The 19,653-nt window shown below is 36.2% G+C and overlaps 1 protein-coding gene across 1 annotated transcript; it reads left to right on the top strand.

The window, feature by feature from the left end:
* The first annotated feature begins 619 nt into the window (after nucleotides 1–619).
* On the top strand, nucleotides 620–15,844 carry si:dkey-33c9.6 (active breakpoint cluster region-related protein). Its single transcript, XM_051113765.1, has 22 exons — nucleotides 620–795; nucleotides 933–1,045; nucleotides 1,351–1,455; nucleotides 2,227–2,484; nucleotides 3,859–3,966; nucleotides 4,049–4,103; nucleotides 4,187–4,239; nucleotides 4,332–4,469; nucleotides 4,575–4,690; nucleotides 7,927–8,083; nucleotides 8,270–8,395; nucleotides 9,056–9,131; nucleotides 9,228–9,323; nucleotides 9,427–9,498; nucleotides 9,793–9,890; nucleotides 10,009–10,113; nucleotides 10,377–10,543; nucleotides 13,371–13,510; nucleotides 13,590–13,724; nucleotides 13,845–13,950; nucleotides 14,118–14,238; nucleotides 15,596–15,844. The coding sequence occupies exons 1-22, from the start codon at nucleotides 741–743 to the stop codon at nucleotides 15,683–15,685; spliced, it is 2,490 nt and encodes an 829-aa protein (XP_050969722.1). The 5' UTR covers nucleotides 620–740; the 3' UTR covers nucleotides 15,686–15,844.
* Nucleotides 15,845–19,653: the final 3,809 nt, after the last annotated feature.

Here is a 19,653-nt window from a genome sequence, read left to right as displayed (position 1 = left end):
TTTTTCAAAAGTTTGCAGTCAGTATTTGTTTATTTATTTTGAAAGAATTTAATATTTATATTCAGCAAAATGCTGTTCTGTTTTTGTTTTTGTTTTTTTTGCTTCCTGTTCATTAAAGAATCCTGAAAAAACAAAAAACAAATCAGGTTTTTGCAAAAATATTAAGCATCAGAACTGTTATCACCACTGACAATGATAATAAATGTTTCTTGAACACAAAATCAGCATATTAGAACGATTTCTGAAGGATCATGTGATACTGACTGGAGTAATTGCTGCCGAAATTCAGCTTTGTCATCACAAATATATAATATAGATTTTTTTATATGTTTAAAAATAGCATTAATAAGTAGTAATAGTTATTGTATTATTGTTCAAATAAATGCAACATTGTCATTGTATATAATATATTTAAAATGTTATTGTTGTAAATATATATATACATATATACAGTTTCATCATTCGCCCAGGGTGCTTAGATATTAGATTCCCCTTGTTCCTCTTTTTTAAAACAGAAATTGTTTCTTCCTGTCTTAACTGTCATTGGAAATGTGACTTTATTTTCTATTTTAATGAACATCTTACTTCCCCCGCCTATATCTTATTGCACTGTCTGAGAAGCAGGAAGAACGTGAGGTTGGTAACCACAAACAACTGTCAGTGTGAAAGCGAGAGGATTCACTTCACAGACGCTGTAGAGCTGCACGCGGTGACTCTGGACAGCTCTGCTGCTGCTGCTGATGGAGCTCTACACAGAGGCTGTGGACTATCTGAAGGCCTATGGCATCTCGCCTGGTGAGATCGTTCAACCCAATTTCACATTTTTTTTACTTAAACTCTGATATTTATTTAAAGACTAGTAACTTTTGAATTGCTGTTGGTCATCTAATAGTTTCTTATGTAGCTACATATTGTGTTCTGTTTTTATACAGTGACTGAAGATGAGATTGTGGATTCTGAATTACTTCAGGATGTGTTCACTGAGGAGACAGAGTGGGTTGCTCACAGCCCTTTGCAAACTGAGCAATGTTTGCCACCCACTCCAGTAAGACCCTAGTTACGCAAAATGTTTATAGAAAATGAATATTTCATAAAAAAAAATGATTTGAATGATCTATCTGTGAGTACTTGCCTATATGCTGTTATTGTTAGTGTCGCTGGGGGTATATGATATTATGATATTAAAATGATAATTCACTATACAATTCAAACTCATGATTTACATTGTACCACATACTTAGCTAACTGGCCTTTATACTCAATGCTGGATTTTTTTTGAGTGACGTGAATCTTCAGCACGGTCACCATTCAGTTATAAGGCTTGAGGCCAATGTTGTAATGTTTTTCTAGACAACCGAGAGCCCAGATGAACTGCTTCAGAAGAGAATGGTGGTTCTGAAAGGGCTTCTGATCAGCGAGGAGATCTACCTGACAGAGCTTGAGACGCTGCTTACGGTAATATGACTCTCAAACAGGACTTTCTATACATTCGTCAGCAGATATTTATTAATATTATTTCTTGGCCTAAGCACTTCCTCAACGTAGTATCAGAAGACTTAGACTTTCTAAACTGACAGTTATGAAGTAAAAACCCACTGAGGTAAATCAGATAACAGAGAAAGCTAAATGTTCTTTCAAGTCTGTATTACTAAGCCTGCATGTAAACTACTTCCTTTATTAAAAACAAAAATGTGATTGAGATGCCATTTGTGGCATTGGTTGCAATTTATTGCTTTGTTTGCACACACCTCAGGAAAATTCATAGTTTTTTCGGTCCATGCCTAGTTAGGGTTTCTTCTCAAGCTCAAAACATCCTTCAGCACTTCTTTTTTTTATGATTCTCTACCAATTTCTGATACGCGAGCCTTCTTCGCGTCTGTCACTTCCTGTCGGTCAACTTCTGTTTCTCTTAGTGAAGTATTGCTTCCCTTTCTAGTCAGACCATTAGTGGTTATCATTAAACTAGAGAGTTTCCAAAAAGTCCAGAATGACATGCAACATAATGTTGAAGTACAGAATGCATGAAAAGTGTCATGTTTCTCAATCACTTCCTCATAGGAATTGTGTTTGGCAAGTACCCGTGAAGATGCTTTGTGCATTCTGTGATGTTTTTATAAAGTGTTTTTCAGTTACATCAGCTATTTTTGCCACAAGTTTCATTTCAGTTCCCAAACTTACTTCCATTCTTTGACATTTGTCCATTTTCCTTCTATAATTTCTTTGCAGCCCATGAAAGCTTTAAAGGCAGCAGCGGGAACCTCTCAACCTGTGTTGTCCGCTGAGCAGGTTCAGACTGTGTTTTATCAAATCCCTGAGCTCAGAGATCTGCACAAGGACTTCTACACAAGCCTTCGGGCCAGACTGCAATCAGATGAAGCGATAGATCCAGGGTCACAACAAGGCCTGGACAGGGAGGAGGCCCCAGTGATGCAGCTTTTCCATAGGGAGCGTAATTTATCTGTGGGAGACCTGTTTCTTAAGTTTGTGAGTATTTTTGTATGCAAACATGTGGCAATCGTATAATACAATCATTAGAGTGCACACCAGACAGTGGTGATGATAATTAAATATGGCTTATCCACCTTATTTTTCCCGTAAGAGTGGGAACGGCCGTTTCTAGGGTACGTTACCCCACAAATGGGGTAAAAGGCTAAAATAATGTTTTTTTTTAATAATGTATACAATCAAAACAATCACTTTAGCAAAGTTTGTGCTATTTTCTGCTTGTTTTGATAAATAAAATACGATTTTTTTGTTCAGTAAATACATAGTCATTAAACTGTTTATATTTCCAACTTATATTTTAAAATACAGAAACAAAATCATTTTAAAATTGAAAGATTCTGAAAGCATTAAAGGAGATCCTATAATAATTGATTATAAATTTACAGTAGTAACAACAAATTATATTTTATTAAATTATATGACTATTTTTAAATATGATGGTTTCTAAACATGGTGATTATTTCACATTGTTTCCTTAAGGACATATAACATAATATATGATATTTACTATCTGAATCTAACAATGTCATGTCAATAAATGGAAAAGTCAGCCTTCTATTAATTATTATGTTAATTATTGTGCCTTTTAGCGTCAAGAGCAGGGGGCGCTTTTTACCCCAAATACCATACTTTTGCATATTCTTTCATTATTTAAAAACTGCTGTTTTAATTATCTTAAACATCTCAAAATCATTAAGAAGACCTTTGTCTCAAGATATATTTATTAATTTTAGCCATTCTCATTTGCTACTTAAAATTACAACATTTTTAAAAACATTAAAAACTTTGCACTGCTGCTCGCGATTGCGTCAAGGATCAGACAGTTTTGCACGTGCATGTTGAAAAGCAGATATTTTGGAAAGTGCTATGCCACGCTTTTCTTCCATCTAGTGGTTTAGAGGAAAATAATATCAAAGGCGCCTTTTACCCCTTTTATGGGTCTGGCTTCCGGTCTCATCTGTGTCAAGCTGTTTTTAGCTGTACAAAACAGCTCATTTTTCTGCTTGATATTGCAAATTTGTTTCTTACCAAATTATTTTAATGTATTATCTTAATTATGAGCACACTGGTTTGTAGTGCGCGTTGTTATTAATCTTGTTATTTTCCTATAGCGGCTAATGAACCGGAAGTATCACCCATAAGCTTACTTCCACGTTGAAGAAGAATCCTTTTTAACTAATATTTGGTGTAATATAAAGCAACTGAAATTATTTGTTGCAACAGTTCAATGTTCAGTTAAATGAACTCTATGCAACCCACTTTTTCCCATAGGCAGTTTGAAAAAATACAATATATAACACAGATATATTCATTTGTTAGTGTATTATGTAATTGCTTAATGACATTTTGCAGGTAAACCAGTTAGGAGTGTATCGGGGCTTCATTGACAACTATGAGAATGCGGTGGAGATCGTGCAGAAGTGTATGCAGTCAGACCAGCGTTTCAGGACGCTTGCAGAGGTCTTATATTCTTCCCATTTTGCTGTCTTTATTGTTGTTTATGGGAAACCGCACAAATACCTTTGTCTCTTGTTATCTTTAGAGCATGATGTCCTCCAAAGGGTCAGATAATGTCAAAACTAAGTACACCTTTGAAGGTAAACAGTTCATTTTTTTTTTACTTCCCTGTGAATCTTTAAACACTGGGAACATTTAATAATTCATACATTCGACTCCACAGCTCTCCTGTATAAGCCGTTAGACAGAGTGATGAAAACCACGCTCGTGTTGCATGTGAGACGCTGTTTAGGATCACATCTTACACTTATTTATAAATATTCATTCATGCCTATGGATTTATAAACATTCTTCTCTGTCCTCCTCAGGACTTGTGGAAGCACACGCCCCCTGATCACCCCGACAGCATCACTCTGCAAGAAGCGCTTCGTCTCTCTAGCAGCTTCCTGTCTGGGGTCAATGAACGGTCGCAGTGCAAACGTTCCGTCAAGCTCAGCAGAGGAGAGGTACTCCTGGATGTCACGTGAAATGTTTTCTCACATGCAGATTTTTGTTAAACTTAAATATTTACTGTTCATCATAATCATATATACATGTGGGAACATCCACAGAGACGTCAGCTGATGCGTGATGGGTTTGTAGTAGATGTGTGTGAGAACGGGCACAACTTGAGACACCTCTTCCTGTACACTGACATGCTGCTGTGTGCCAGACTGACAAATGCAGGGTGAGTCTCCACTAATCACAGGATACTCAAACATATGACATCATACTTTATATACCAGGGATATTCAATATGTCGAATGTCACCTGAACCGGAACCCGGAAAGCAGGTGTCATTGCTTCCCCTTGTCTGAGAACGTATTAATAGCCGTTATTAAATAATAGCGATTTCGATGGACTTTTAAGGTCATCAGTTAAACTACCTAGCTGTTTTATTTGATTTTTACATATAAATGTTAGTGAAAAGAATAAAAACCTTTTTTATATATCAATCTACATATGTGATGGACATTGGTTATGAACATCTTTAGTGTCTACTTTGAAGGCATCTTGTGTAAAACGGCTTCTTATTTAAAGGAGAAGTCCACTTCCAGAACAACAATTTACAAATAATTTACTCAGCCCCTTGTCATCCACGATGTTCATGTCTTTCTTTCTTCAGTCGTAAAGAAATTGTTTTTTTTCAGTATAATGAACTGATATGGTGCCCCGATTTTGAACTTCCAAAATGCAGTTTAAATGCGGCTTCAAACAATGCCAAATGCAGTTGTAAATGATCCCAGCCGAGGAAGAAGGGTCTTATCTAGCGTAACAATTGGTTATATTAATAAAAATAATACAATTTATATACTTTTTAATGCCAAACACTCGTCTTGTCTTACTCTGCCTGGACTATTTTTGTTCCTGTTCATGACAGTTAGGGTATGTCGGAAAACTCCCATCTCATGTTCTCCCTCAACTTCAAAATCATCCTATATCGCTGTTTTACCTTTTTTGTTAAGGGTCTTTGTGTTTTTTTGCATGTTCACTTTGCAAAGACTGGGAGCAAAAAACTTCTGCAGTGATGTAGAATGATTTTGAAATGATTTTCATTTCAAAATTGGGGCACCATATCAGTCCATTATATGGAGAAAAATGCTGAAATGTTTTCCTCAAAAAACATAATTTCTTTACAACTGAAGAAAGACATGAACATCGTGGATGACAAAGGGGTGAGTAAATTATTTGTAAATTGTTGTTCTGGAAGTGGAGTTCTCCTTTAATGAGGGATATGCAAAACGTGTGAACTGGAAGCAACGAGACCTGTTTACCAGAATACGGAAGTCTATTGCGCGTAACCCCTATTAAAGTTCCAAAAGATCTGGTCTTTTTATTTCCTTCCCAACTATTTATATATAATTATAACTTTCCATCTGGGCAGATATTGGAAGATACTGGGCCCAAAGAGCCATCTAATAATGCTAAATGTAAATGGAAAAAAACATCTTGTCACTAGCATGGTTTATTTGAATGGTCTATGACAGTCGTATGACAGATAAAAATAATTATATTTGCCGCATTCTCATTTTTGGAAGTGTTTTAGAGGAAGTATCAGTCTATTTTACTGCTCACCATGTTGTTGCTACTGTTGTTAAAATAACCCAAGCCATTTGCAGCTCTTAATGTGCCACTTTAGCAGTGGTGAGAAGTAATGCGTACAGAGCAAAAAGGGCTTGAATTAAGCGCATTTGGCTCTAGATAAAAATATTACATACTGTCACTGAAGCAGCCCCCTAAGCTACAAAAGCTAAAAGGTACAGTGCCTTGAGGAAGTATTCATACCCCTTCATTTTTTTCGTGTTTTATGTTGCAGCCTTATGTTAAACTGCTTTAAATAACTTTTTCCCCACATCAGTCTACACTCCATACACCGTAATGACAAAGCAGAAAACAGGTTTGTAAAAACTTTGCAAATTTATTAGAAAAAAAAAAAACTGAAATGATTCCATGGCATAAGTATTCATACCCTTTTTGGCACACTTGAAATTTAACTCAGGAGCACTCGTATTGCTTGAAGAGTTTCGAAAAAAATCAGCTGCATTGAAGGTTCAAGGAAACATGTAGCCTCCATTATCCATAATGGAAGACGCTTGAAACAGCTAGGACACTAGGACACACAGCAATTGATGGAGAAGGAGCTTGGTTATACTGGTGACCAAGAAGCTGATGGTCACTCTAGTTGAGCTCCATGATCATATATGCAGATGGAAGAAACTTAGGAAGGACATCACTGAAACACTCTATCAGTCTGGCCTTTATGGCGCTATGGCCAAACTTAATCTTCTCCTTAGTGAAGACACATGAACCACGCTTGGAATTTGCTAAAAAGTGAGAAGTGAGAAACAAGATTCTCTGGTCTGATGAACCTCAATTCCAAGCATAATGTTTGAAGGAAACCAAGCACTGCTCATCACCTGCACAGTATCATCCCAAAAGTAAAGTGTGCTGGTAGCAGCCTCATGCTGTGGGGCTGTTTTTCAGCAGCAGGTACTGAGGGACTTGTCAGAGTAGAAAATAAGCTCAATGCACCAAAATATTGAGATAGCCTTAGTGAAAACCCACTGACAAACTGTTCATTACTTATATCTTTTAAAAACCTATATTTATTTAAACAAACAAATAAGGAGTCAGTGTCTCACTTCATTAAGACTTGTTTGACTATCTTGGTTGAAATCTGAAAGAATGATTCAATTACCTACTTTTTTAAAACGGGCAGTTGTCGCCACCTCCTGGCGGAAGCGGAAAAGCGTAACTATACATACAATATAAGATAATAGAGAAGTGTTTATACCCAAACTATAAACTTTTATCCCAGTACTTCTGTTATTTAAATGTCTGTAACACATAAATAATAATTATAATGTGGTTGAAAAGACTGTTTGTGTTGCTCTTTCTGCGTTCACATTTACCCCGACCCTCTGATTCATTAACATGGGCAGCAACAAAAGGTGCTTCAACTAAGTACTGAGTTAATTGTATGAATACTTATGAAATGTACTTGTTTTAGTGTTTTATTTTTAATGCATATGCAAAGTTGTCACAAATCGTTTTTTTGCTTTGTCATTATGGTGTATGGAGGGTAAATGATGTGGGAAAAAATTTAATTGAAAGAAGTTTAGAATAAGGCTGCAACATAGCAAAACATGAAAAAAGTGAAGGGGTATGAATACTTTCGCAAGGCACTGTACATCTCTGTATCTGACTTACCTCTAAATGGTACATATTAGTAGTTAGTAGTTTGAAAGTACATATTAGTACCTAAAGTGTATATACTGTAGTAGTATCTTTTGAGTACCACCAAAGTTTTGTACCTTTTTTCAGAGAGTATACATATTCATTTGAATTATAATTTTTTTAAGCATATTATTATGATACGAATGTGTATGTAGTGTATGGGCTTATGTGTGTTTTTATTTAAAGGAGACAGGCACAGTACAGGTTTTGCTGGTACTTGCCGTTGGTCGGCCTGAAGCTGCACTGGGCAGCTGAACATCTGCCCTCATCAGAATACCAATTGAAAATCAGTAAAACCAGAGCCAAAATGTACCAGCTCAAACAAGCACTCCAACAACACACAGTAAGACAATTTACATGTGCTTTGTCGTTAAACTAAATAAATAATCAGTGTGTGACTTTTTTGGGGGGCGGTATTGCTGGCAAGTAGCCTAGAGGTTAAAAAAGTTTTCAAGAGGAAAATGAAAATAAAATGAAAAAAAAGGAAGTCCCCTTTCAGATAACATATCTGTGTATTTTTTTTTTGTAGAAAGGAGGCAAGGTGTCAGTTTCTCGTGCTGTTGAACGCTTGAGGCGCAAACTTGAAGAGTGTGAGATCTGGCTTCTAACGAACACACCATCTTTTACTTTAGACCTACATAGCACCAGTGGAAAGGTAAAACCACAACACTGCCACACGTAACACACACAAGCACATCCTTTCATTCAGTTCATATATATATATATATATATAAATGAACTGAATAGAAAAAAATGAATGCTTGTTGGATACAAAGAATGTGCCTTCATTTATTTATATATATATATATATTGTTCCAAAGCAGTTCATACAGAGCTTTTAAGAATAAGCTTTAATACCCTAAATTAGTTAAAATAAACTTACAGGTGACAGTAGCTAGTAAAAAAAAACTCTCCAAGTTGTTTAGTTAAATGAGGAAGAAGCCTTGAGAAGGAACCAACATTTCTGAACAAAAGACCTACAGTAAGTATGACTAGATTAGAAGCCCTTTTATATCAAACATGAATATTCAGAATGCCTTTTCAATTCATTTTAAATTCAAATTGAAAAGGAAATTTAAAATGCCTTTTCAATTCAAGTCGATTTTTGATTTAAAATTAGATAGCAAACATGGTTAAGAAGTCATTTAGATCAATTATTAATTAAAATAAAATCAAATAAAAAACACATTTTTAACTAGAAAAATATTAAAAGCGTGGACAAAGCAAGCAAGTGTGAATGTTTTAAGAAAAAATAAAGTGTTAAGATTTAAAGGTATGTAGGCCTGATGACAGATCATGCTTTTTCCTTCCACAGAGTCACACTATCCGACTGTTTTCTTTGTATGACCTGAATGAGTGGAAAGAAGCCATTGAGAAACAAAGTGGAAACTGTGAGTGCATCTTCATCCAACTGTGTATTTTGTCCTGATTATTGATTGTGTGGTTATAACCCCATGCATTTGTGTGTGTGTGTGTGTGTTTCACAGGTGTAGAGACAGTTCCTCCAGACCTGCTTTCTGTTACTGGTTCCTGTATTAAGCTCAGAATGACTCAACAACCTCCCCTTCACTGCATTCAGTCCAGTAAAGCTTCCTCTGTATCTTTGTTTCAGTGAATAGCGTTTTCACTATCTTCAATCATACTTGTGCACAATGAACAGTCTCTCTCCTATTGTGTGTTTCACAGATGAAAGTTCACATATATTCGGGAGCTTATATGTGATGGTTCAGTCGGCGTGTGGTCTGCAAAACCCGAGCAGTAAGTGACAAAACACACGTTGTCTGTATAAGAATGGAAGTTTCCGGGCCACACATGAAACCCACAAACTCATCACATACATTTTGCACTAAATATGAAGCATGTGATGCTTTCATCAGACACTGCTGCCAACGTAAAACACCACAAAGAAACAATGTGCCCAAATAAGCTTAAAATAAAAATAAAACATGCATTTTTTACTCAATATATGTATTATTTGAAAAATACTATAGTATGTATGCAGAGCAATATCTTCCAATAAGCTTCTTGTGTTTATTTCATTTGATCTTTCAGGTGCATATGTGTATGTGGAGGTAGACGGCTTTGAGTTTTACGACAGACGAAAACAAACCTGCCTTTCAGCCTTCGGTGTTACACCACAATGGGATGAGGTGAGTGGGGGGAAGCCATTATGAATATTTAGAAATTAGATCATCCATTCTGTGATTTGTCTTGTATTCAATATACTGCATTGATTTGAATTATTTATCACTGTGTTATTGCATATAGGAGCTTGTGTTTCAAGTGGATGGAGCTAAGCAGCTGTTCCTGGTTTTTGTGTCTCAGTATGAGAATGGCACACAGGACGAAATTGTGGGCAGGGTGGTATTAAATGTAAGTTCATATATTTTTTGCTTCATTTTCTGTCCTTTTAAATGAGTTGTTTATCCAAACATAAACATCTTCTCATCATTTACTTATTTTAAACCAATATTATTTGTGTGAAACTAAACCTGATTTTTAAAATAGCTGGCTGTATTCACGTAAAACAATCATTAGACTAAATTGCATAAATTTATACAGTTTTAGTTCAGTCTCAGTCCAGTTCAGTTATTAATGCAATGCATAAAAGAGCCACATATGTGTGTGTTTCACAGCTGGACCCTGACAACATCTTGAAGAAATGGAAAAAAGTCACTTGTTTGTTGGGTCAAGCTGAGGTGACCTTGTCAATCAAGTACATGCCCCACCCTCTCGAGCCTCCTAGCACCACCCCTCTAGTACAGGAACCAGTGTTCTGTGTGCCGATTGAACAAGTGGCAATGTGAGTTCACAATTTATTAAATTGCTAGGACTGTAAAAATGCTGCTGTTAAAGGAGTAGTTCATTTCCAAGATGGTCATGCCTTTCTTTTTTGAATGTCCGGAATGCAGTTTAAAAGCAGCTTCAAAGAGCTCTAAACAATCCCAGTCGAGGAAGAAGGGTCTAATCTAGTGAAACAATCGGTTGTTTTCTAAAAAAAAAAAAAAAAAAGGTATATACTTTTTAACCTCAAATGCTCACCTTCTCTAGCTCTGCCATGTGCATGCGTACTCTGTGTAATCTGGGTCAATACAGTTAGGGTATGTCAAAAAACTCCCATCTCATTTTTTCCTCCAACTTCAAAATCGTCATACATCGCTGCAGAAGTACCGACCCTGTTTTTACAAAGTGAACATTCAAAGGTCAAACCCAAAAAAGGTAAAAGAGCGATGTAGGATTGCACAGACTACGCATCGCAGGGCTAGACAAGTCGAGCGTTTGAGGTTAAAAAAATAGGTATATTTTAATTTTTTTTAGAAAATGGCTGATCATTTTGCTAGATAAGACACTTATTCCTCAGCTAGGATTGTTTAGAGCCCTTTGAAGCTGCATTAAAACTGCATTTCGGATGTTCAAACTCACGGGCACCATTGAAGACTATATAAAGATAATTCCTGAAATGTTTTCCTCAAAAAACATAATTTTTTCATGACTAAAGAAAGACATGAACATCTTGAATGACAACGGGGTAAGTACATAAGTGAACTACTACTTTAATTGTTCAAATATTTATTTTAAGTTTAGTCTACAATTATGCCACATTTAAAGGGAACCCCGGTTGTTAAGACTTGTATGGCTTAATATTACCTAAGATATGTCTCTTACTGAAATATGTAGTAGAAAACCCATGAAAGGTTTATGTTATTTTAAAAACTGTGGGGGGGGGTGTCATTGTTTCGATGGTGTGAAATGGTTGCACTCTGTGAGCTACTGCTGCTATTTTTATCGCAACACAACTCAGAATACACAACTCAGAAAATAAAATACTGATACGATGACCACAGCTACTGAAAGAGCTTACAGGCTGGTGATGGATATAAGCATACACTTAAAAGTGTCATCGGATGCCCATTTTCCACAAGTTGATATGATTCTTTAGGGTCTTAATAAAAAGTCTATAATATACTTTGGTTAAAAATTCTCAATGGTTGTGTAAAACAACACCCTTTTTACCTTGTCAAATGAGCTCTGTAAAAATCAGCCCATTCTGATGGATTGTTCCTTTAAATGCAAATGAGCTCTGCTCACCCGGCCCCTCTTTTGTCTCTGTGGAGTGACGAGCTGCTGAGAGATTTTTTATTTAAGCCGCATTTAGCTGCAGTTTAATTAAAAACTACTGCATGGAATTTTATCATTATAGGGTAGATTTGTACGTACACTGCCAACACACATTAATGTTCAAACAACATTTAAAAGTGAACTTTGCATCCGATGACCCCTTTAACCCAAATGCCGTACCTCAGTTTTTTCCCCGCCCCCAGATATCAAGTGAAATCTGATCTGAGAAACTGTCATGTTGGCATGTTTACAGTACATACTCCCAGAATGGCACCTAGCATTTCATGTCTCTGCCGTTTGTAAGCTCTTTCAGTAGGCTGTGGTCAACTAAAAAGCCTCAAAGGTGTCAGGGCTAAAGTGAAGAGAACAAAGACGCTGGTCTTTAGGAAGTTTTATTCGTCCACAGGCACCTTCCTATTCTTTTCTCCTCTTTTTGTCGCAAAGAAAGCAGTAAAGATTTACTTCGCTTCTCTTATTGCCCTTCAACTGAAAATTACAACCAAAAGCCACACAATTTGGCACTGTATCAGCATTTTATTTTCTGAGTTGTGTATTCCGAGTTGTGCTGTATCACCAGTAGCTCACAGAGTGCAACCATTTCACATAATCAAAATAATGGTGCCCCCCATAGTCCAAAATATGTACAAAACAATGTGTATATTTTTTAAATAACGTAAATCATTTATGCGTTTTCTACTACATATTTCAGTAAGAGACATGATTTATGCTATATTAAGCAATACAAGTCTTAATACCCAGGGTTACCATTAGAACTGTATGAATACCAATTCATAAATGTTTTTAAAATAGTGAAATATTATTACAATTTAAAATAACTTTAAAAAAGTTTTTTTGTTTCCATACACTACCAGTGCCTGCATTTATTTGATCCAAAGTACAGCAAAACAGAAAATTTTGAACATTTTTGAACATTTCTTATTGATATCAATTGAAAACTGAACTGAAAACTGTTGAAAACTGTTGTGCTGCTTAATATTTTTGTGAAAAAAGGGATGCATTATTTTATTTATTTATTTATTTATTTTCAGTTCAAAAAGGCATTCACTGCATTTTTGTAGGGTTATAAATGTCTTTACTGTCACTTTTTTTTTATCATTTTAACTTATACTTATTGAATATTTATTTGCTTAAAAAAATCTTACTAACCCCAAGCTTTTGAACAGTAGTGTATATAGATATAGAAGATTCTGGTTGTCAAATATTCATAGAATGTCCATAATGTGATGAACTGCATATGTGGTTATTCTGTTAAGCGCCTGTGTGAAGTGTCCAAATACTCTGTAAGTTAAAAGGAAGATTGTGTGTCACGATTCTAATAAACTTCCTTCGTCATGAGGTTTTGGTGTGCTGGTATGCACGTTTGTGATTCTTGTTTTTCAAGGCATGTAGAAATAGAGGTGTTTTGTCATCAAAAAAGGAAGAGGAAAATGAAAACGGAATAAGAAGTTGTTTTTAAAGGCTTAATTGTGTCTGTATTTGTGTGTCTACAGGCAAGAGAGTGTGCTGGTCCCTCACATTGTCCGTTCCTGTGTGGAGGAAGTTGAGAGGAGGGGTTTGAATGAAGAGGGGATCTACAGAATCTCAGGATCCAGCAGCCAGATACAAGCACTAAAACATGCATTTAACACTAGTGAGTATGTGTGTGTGAGAAACAAGTTCTCAAAGTCCTTATCTCAAAAGTGTGTGTGTGTGTCTCTCTCTCTTTGTAGATTACCGTGAGGCTGTGAGTAAACTGAGGACCCTAGATGTGAATACTGTATCTGGCACTCTGAAACTGTACTTTAGAGAGCTTCCTTTACCTCTTATTCCCTCTGAGAGATTCAAGGAGCTTGCAGATGCACTAGGTGAGGCCTTCTCACACCTGTACGCACAGCTGCACATGTCTGTGTATAAACATGCAGTGTGAGAACAGTATACATCATGAAATGATAATATATATCTCTTTCTTTATCTGGTTGTGGCAGACATTGCCGATCCATATCTCAGGGCCAACAACATGCTGACTCTGTTGCAGACTCTGCCAGATGTAAACCGCAACACTCTCCTCTTCCTCTTACATCACCTGAAACGGTACACAACATCCTTTTAACTCGTATCTAAAAAACACTGATTTAGTTTCACCTCAGACTGACCTGAATCACTTTGGCATTGATGGATGTAAACAAGAAAATTGTTTTTTTGTTTTATTTACTTTCTGTCCTTCTCATACACAGCTTTGTTCTTTATGCTTTTCTCAGTGTGGCAGAAAGAAAGGAAGAAAATAAAATGTCTCTGAGTAATTTGGCCACAGTGTTTGGCCCCAGTCTCTTGCGCCCCCTAGTGCCTCGTGTCGACATATCTCAAGAAGTAGAGGTTCAGGTGAGTTGTTGTTTCTTTTTTACTAAATAAATGTTTGATGTGTCCAGTGTAGTACTGTGGCGTTATAAATAGTACAGTGAGAACATTTCCTCAAAGCCTGGCAACTTACATACACGTGCAGTTTTCTGTATTCTGGGGTTTGTTTTAGAAGAAGTGAAAGAACAATTTTTTATGTTCAGTGGATACTTGAGTATCTTCCCTACAATGGGATGAATTTATGAAATTAGAAGGAAAAATCCCCTGTCTGTGTGTGGTTTTTTTTTCTGTTTGCTTTTTTTAATCCAATGTATGTTCATGTTATATTTCCATTTGTTCTTGGTTAATGGACTATTTATTTTAAAGTATCAACAAGAAACCAATAATACAGTATTTTTTAATGTTCATAATAACACTTCATTAAAGCCAAGCCACATAAAAATCTCAGCAAGTTAATGCCTTTTTAATCTTCTTTACATTAATCTTTTTCTTTCAAAAAACATATTTAATTCCAGCTTTTTTTGTTATTTCTAAATGTAAATGCGATTTTATTTTCTTTTTTTTATAATAAAAATTGATTGCATTTTTTTGTTGCTGTGCCCGTTAGACTGCACAAATTTTGTGATCATATGTATGTCAGTTTGATGTGACAGTATCACTATTATTATTATTATTACTACTACTAAATAAAAATATTAAACAAAATAAGAAATATTACTATTGTAATGTGCCATTGTAAATTTAAAAAATGAGTATTTAAGAAAAGTATATAACATTTAAGTAGTATATAAGTATATAACAAGTAATATAACATTTATTTAATATTACAGTACAACTATACATTTACATTACTAATATTTATTGCTGTCTTAATTTCTTCAATTTCAGACAACAAACCATCAAGCTCTAATTTTGCTTGTCTTTATAATCACTTCTCATTACATTCACTCTGAACCACTCATATATTTATTTTATTAAAATGCATTAAATCTATGCACTAAGCTGAATCCTCATTTCAGTTTTATTTCGGTCAAATCATGCCTTATTTTTTGTTTGAATATTGTTATTATTAATAGTCACCTATTTGCAGACTATTAGTTATTTAACATTTTCTGTAGGTGTCATGATGATCAAAGGCAAGTAATTAATTTATACCAGTTTGAACCATTTAGGCTTATTTGTAGACCAATTGTGAGAATCAGAGGTGGGTGTTCACAAATTGACAGATTAATTAGCTAATCACAGTGAGGAAGAGAATATGAATGGTGGGCATTAACGCATTAACCGGGTAATGAACCAGTTACAGCTTAATGGAGGCACTGCATCCTCTCGTGTGATTTTTCTCATTTTAACTTGTGTGTTTTCATTTTTCTGGTCACAGGTTCAGGTGATTTTTCTCTATCTGCAGTGTCAGAACCTTCCAGAAGCTCTTCTCACAAAGCATCTGGACATTGATGAGCTAGAGACATGAGCCTTCAACAACCAGACTCCTTTCTGTCTGCGTATCCATGATCGTCTGTAAATTTGTAAAAATTCTGTTTAATTCACTTTATTTTATGATGTTTATTTTATGATTAGATGTTTAATATTTTATTATCAGGATGTCATTAAAAATATGACATGACCATGAGTTGACTATGTTTCAGTGCTTAAGTATTAAGGTGCTGTCACATTTACAGCTGCAGGAGTTTTGCATGGAGTTTTACCACACCTTTACAGGTCAGAATGTGGACACTTAAAGGGATAGTTTACCCAAAAAATGAAAATTCTGTTATTAATTACTCACCCTCATATCGCTCCAAACCCATAAGACCTTTGTTCATCTTTGGAACACAAATTAAAGTCGGCAACGGATACAAAGTTCTTGTCTGTGTGATGTCACACCGACAGAGGCCGCTCTCACAATAGATAGATTGATTGACACAGCCGTCTTACCTTACACCCACCCTGATGAGCTGTAACAGTCCGATCACCATTGGGATGTAGAAAAAACTGGCTCCTAAGCGATTGAGGTGTTGGATGTAATAATGATAATAGTGGTCGTCATTCACTCACGAAATCTGAGCTGCTGAAGACGCAGTGGATGACTTGTGTTTGTGAAAGGAATGCACCTCCCGATCTACATAAATGCGTCTATGTTCGCACAAATCATTCATGATCTAGCTTCACTTACAGTAGAAGTGTGTATAAGGCTTTTTTATATATATAAATTTTTGCAATCACCTTTTCTAATAACGTGTTAGTTAGCAAGTTTCGTGGCTAAACGCGGCTAAAGTAAACAGGCTTGTCACTCCACAGAGAGAAGAGAGGGGTGGGGCGAGCAGAGCTCATTAACATTTAAAGCAACATCCACAAGAACAGGTTGATTTTTACAGAGCTGATTTTGACAAGGTAAAAAGGGTGTTTTTTTTACACTACCATTGAGGAATTTAAACCAAAGCATGTTAGACAGCAATGCAACTACCTAATTTAAGGTCCGGAAAGATAGTAACGACATTGTTAATATAGTGCAGGTGACATCAGTGGTTCAACCTTAATGTTATGAAGCTACAAGAAACTACTTTTTACCCCTTTAATATTTTTTTGATGAAATCCAAGAGCTTTTCCTGCATAGACAGCAATGCAACTACCACGTTCAAGGTCCAGAAAGATAGTAAGGACATCGTTAATATAGTGCAGGTGACATCAGTGGTTCGACCTTAATGTTTTAGAGCTACAAGAATACATTTTGTGTGGAAAGAAAACAAAAACAACAACTTTATTCAACAATTTCTTCTCGTCCATCATGTCTCCACTGCGCATTCTGGTAGCTTCATAAAATTAAGGTTGAACCACTGATGTCACGTGGATTTAATGATGTCCTTACTACCTTTCGGGCCCTCGAATGTGATAGTTGCGTTGCTGTCCATGCAGAGTGAGAAAGCTCTCGGATTTCATCAGAAATATCTTAATTTGTGCTCTGAACAAAGGTCTTTCGGGTTTGGAATGACATGATTGTGAGTAATTAATGACAGGATTTTCATTTTTGGCTGAACTATCCCTTTAAGAAGTACAACCTAACAAGTAACTGTTAGCTGTTAGATATATACATATGTGACCCTGGACCACAAAATCAGTCATAAGGGTCATTTTTTTTTTTAATTTTGAGATTCGTACATCTGAAAGCTGAATAAATAAGCTTTCCATTGAAGTATGGTTTGTTGGGATAGGACAAGATTTGGCCAAAATACAACTATTTGAATATCTGGAATCTGAGGGTGCAAAAAAAATCTAAATATTAAAAAAATTACATTTAAAGTTGTCCAAATGAAGTTCTTAGCAATGCATATTACTAATCAAAAATTAAGTTTTGATATGTTTACAGCGGGAAATTGACAAAATATCTTCATGGAACATGATCTTTACTTTTTATATAAATTTACATAAAGTAAAAATCGATAATTTTGACCCATACAGTGTATTTTTGGCTATTGCCACATATATATGCGTGCTACTTAAGACTGGTTTTGTGGTCTAGGGTCACATATATAATACAATTAAAACATTAAACGAATTAAACAAAATAAAACTAAAATGACCAAAACATACAATACAATAAAATTGTAAAAAAAAAAAATCAAAAATATTGATTAAAACTTAAATAGTATTACAATGATACCAAGTTACCACTGGAGGAAACCTGTCGCTCCAGTGTCCTTTGTGCCAGGACAGAAAAATATTTTCTTGCAAGTAAAGACCTCTATGGACTAGGACCTCATTGAAACAGAGTCTCTGGGTGGGCCGAGAGGGCAATAGGGGAGAAAAGGTGAAGTGAGACACTTGTAATATCCTACCACAGATGGCCAGCTCTCACACACACACTGGTAGGGATCACCAATAACTCTGCCACTCTCCCACCCCCGCACCCCACCTCCTTGCAAATCAATCCGCTACGGTTCAGCTTCAACAAGACCAAGTTCACCATGACATGCACCAGCACTTCAAAGAGATCCATGTTTCCTAACCTCTCCCCCACTGTCGCTGGGTGTTGCTTTTCACCTCAGCTTATGCCCCACCTGGCCGGGCTGGGATTCACTCTCCTTCCCTCCGCCTGATTTTGACTTTGATCCATAATCCAAACTTGGAAAAGCGCTCCCGTTCCCAGCGTCCCAGGCAGGAAAAGTGCAGCAATGTCAGATGTGTGCTATAACGCCATCCAGACATGCCCCGGTTACAACACAGCATCAAATGGGTTATGAAAGAAATCAGTGCTCCCACGCTAAAATGGCCACCAATAAAACAGGTTCCTGCGGTTAAGTGCTAACGCAGAAGGGACGATCAGAAAAGATCTTGCTGTTAGAATTAAAGGAGCGAATGATGGATTGAATGGGAAAAGCACAATGAAAGACAGACATTATTAGTAACGGCTGTATGTCTGTAGCGGGTCAAACTGAAACTGAGATTTGAGGGCATGGGTTGAAATGTACATCAGATGCTAACAGATGAAATATAGATCACTTTAGTAAGTCAGTAACGCTCTGTATTTTCACATATTATATATAGAGCAGCTCTATGCAGTCCACAATGAAGGCTAAAGGTGATTTTATAGATTGAGGTCACACCTGCCATCCTGTCATTGTTTGCATGTATGTTTTACACATTGCATATATATATATGTTGTTGAGGTTCATCAATGTGGTACAGTGGACCAGTATATATGTACCACAGATGGCATCGGTTTTATTAGAGCTAACAGCGAGCAGGAATCTTGTTGCCATGGACGCAGTGTGTTCGTATGAGAGGCATGCATGCAAGGGATCAACTGGATTGACCTCTTCACTTTCGGGTTAACAGAAGCCGCGTGTGTATCTGGTTCCCTTTGCCCGTCTGTGTATGTGTGCGTGATCTCAACGAGAGCGTGTTAGCAACATGTTCGGGAAAGCTTATTAAACAGTGAGGTTCAATCAGCAGTATCATTACTCACACTGTGAGAAAGAACAGAAGAAAGCGAGCGTGAGTGTGGTAGAGCTGGTTGAACTTTGCCTCTGTAATGTACTGTAGGCCTCATTTCTCGTAAAAATTCCTCTTGCCAGCCAGTAAACACACAGGGTCCAGAACTCAGCGTTTATCCCACATGTATTCGGTCTGTCTGTATGTTCTTAAAGGAATATAGACCTTAGTCCTGTTAGACACCATTTTATATTTTACATGAAGGTAAGGAGGCTGTGAGTGATAAGCTGCAGTCTTTACAAGGGCACGCAGTTTATAAAGGTCCTAGATCACACAATTTTAATAACTTGCAACTTTCAAAACTGTTTTATGAAGTTTTACAAAAAAAAAAAAATTCTAAAAAATATTGATATGTTGTTAACAGCACAATTTATTAAACTTCCATTGTCCCTCACAGCCTCATTTTCATTCCTTTCAAAAACAAAAGTCGCCATTCTGAAGGTCTGTTCT

This window comes from Labeo rohita, chromosome 7 (genome assembly GCF_022985175.1).
Source record: "Labeo rohita strain BAU-BD-2019 chromosome 7, IGBB_LRoh.1.0, whole genome shotgun sequence".
NCBI classification, from domain to species: Eukaryota; Metazoa; Chordata; class Actinopteri; order Cypriniformes; family Cyprinidae; genus Labeo; species Labeo rohita.
Note: the sequence above shows the minus strand (reverse complement) of the source record. Positions and strands in the feature narration are given on the sequence as shown.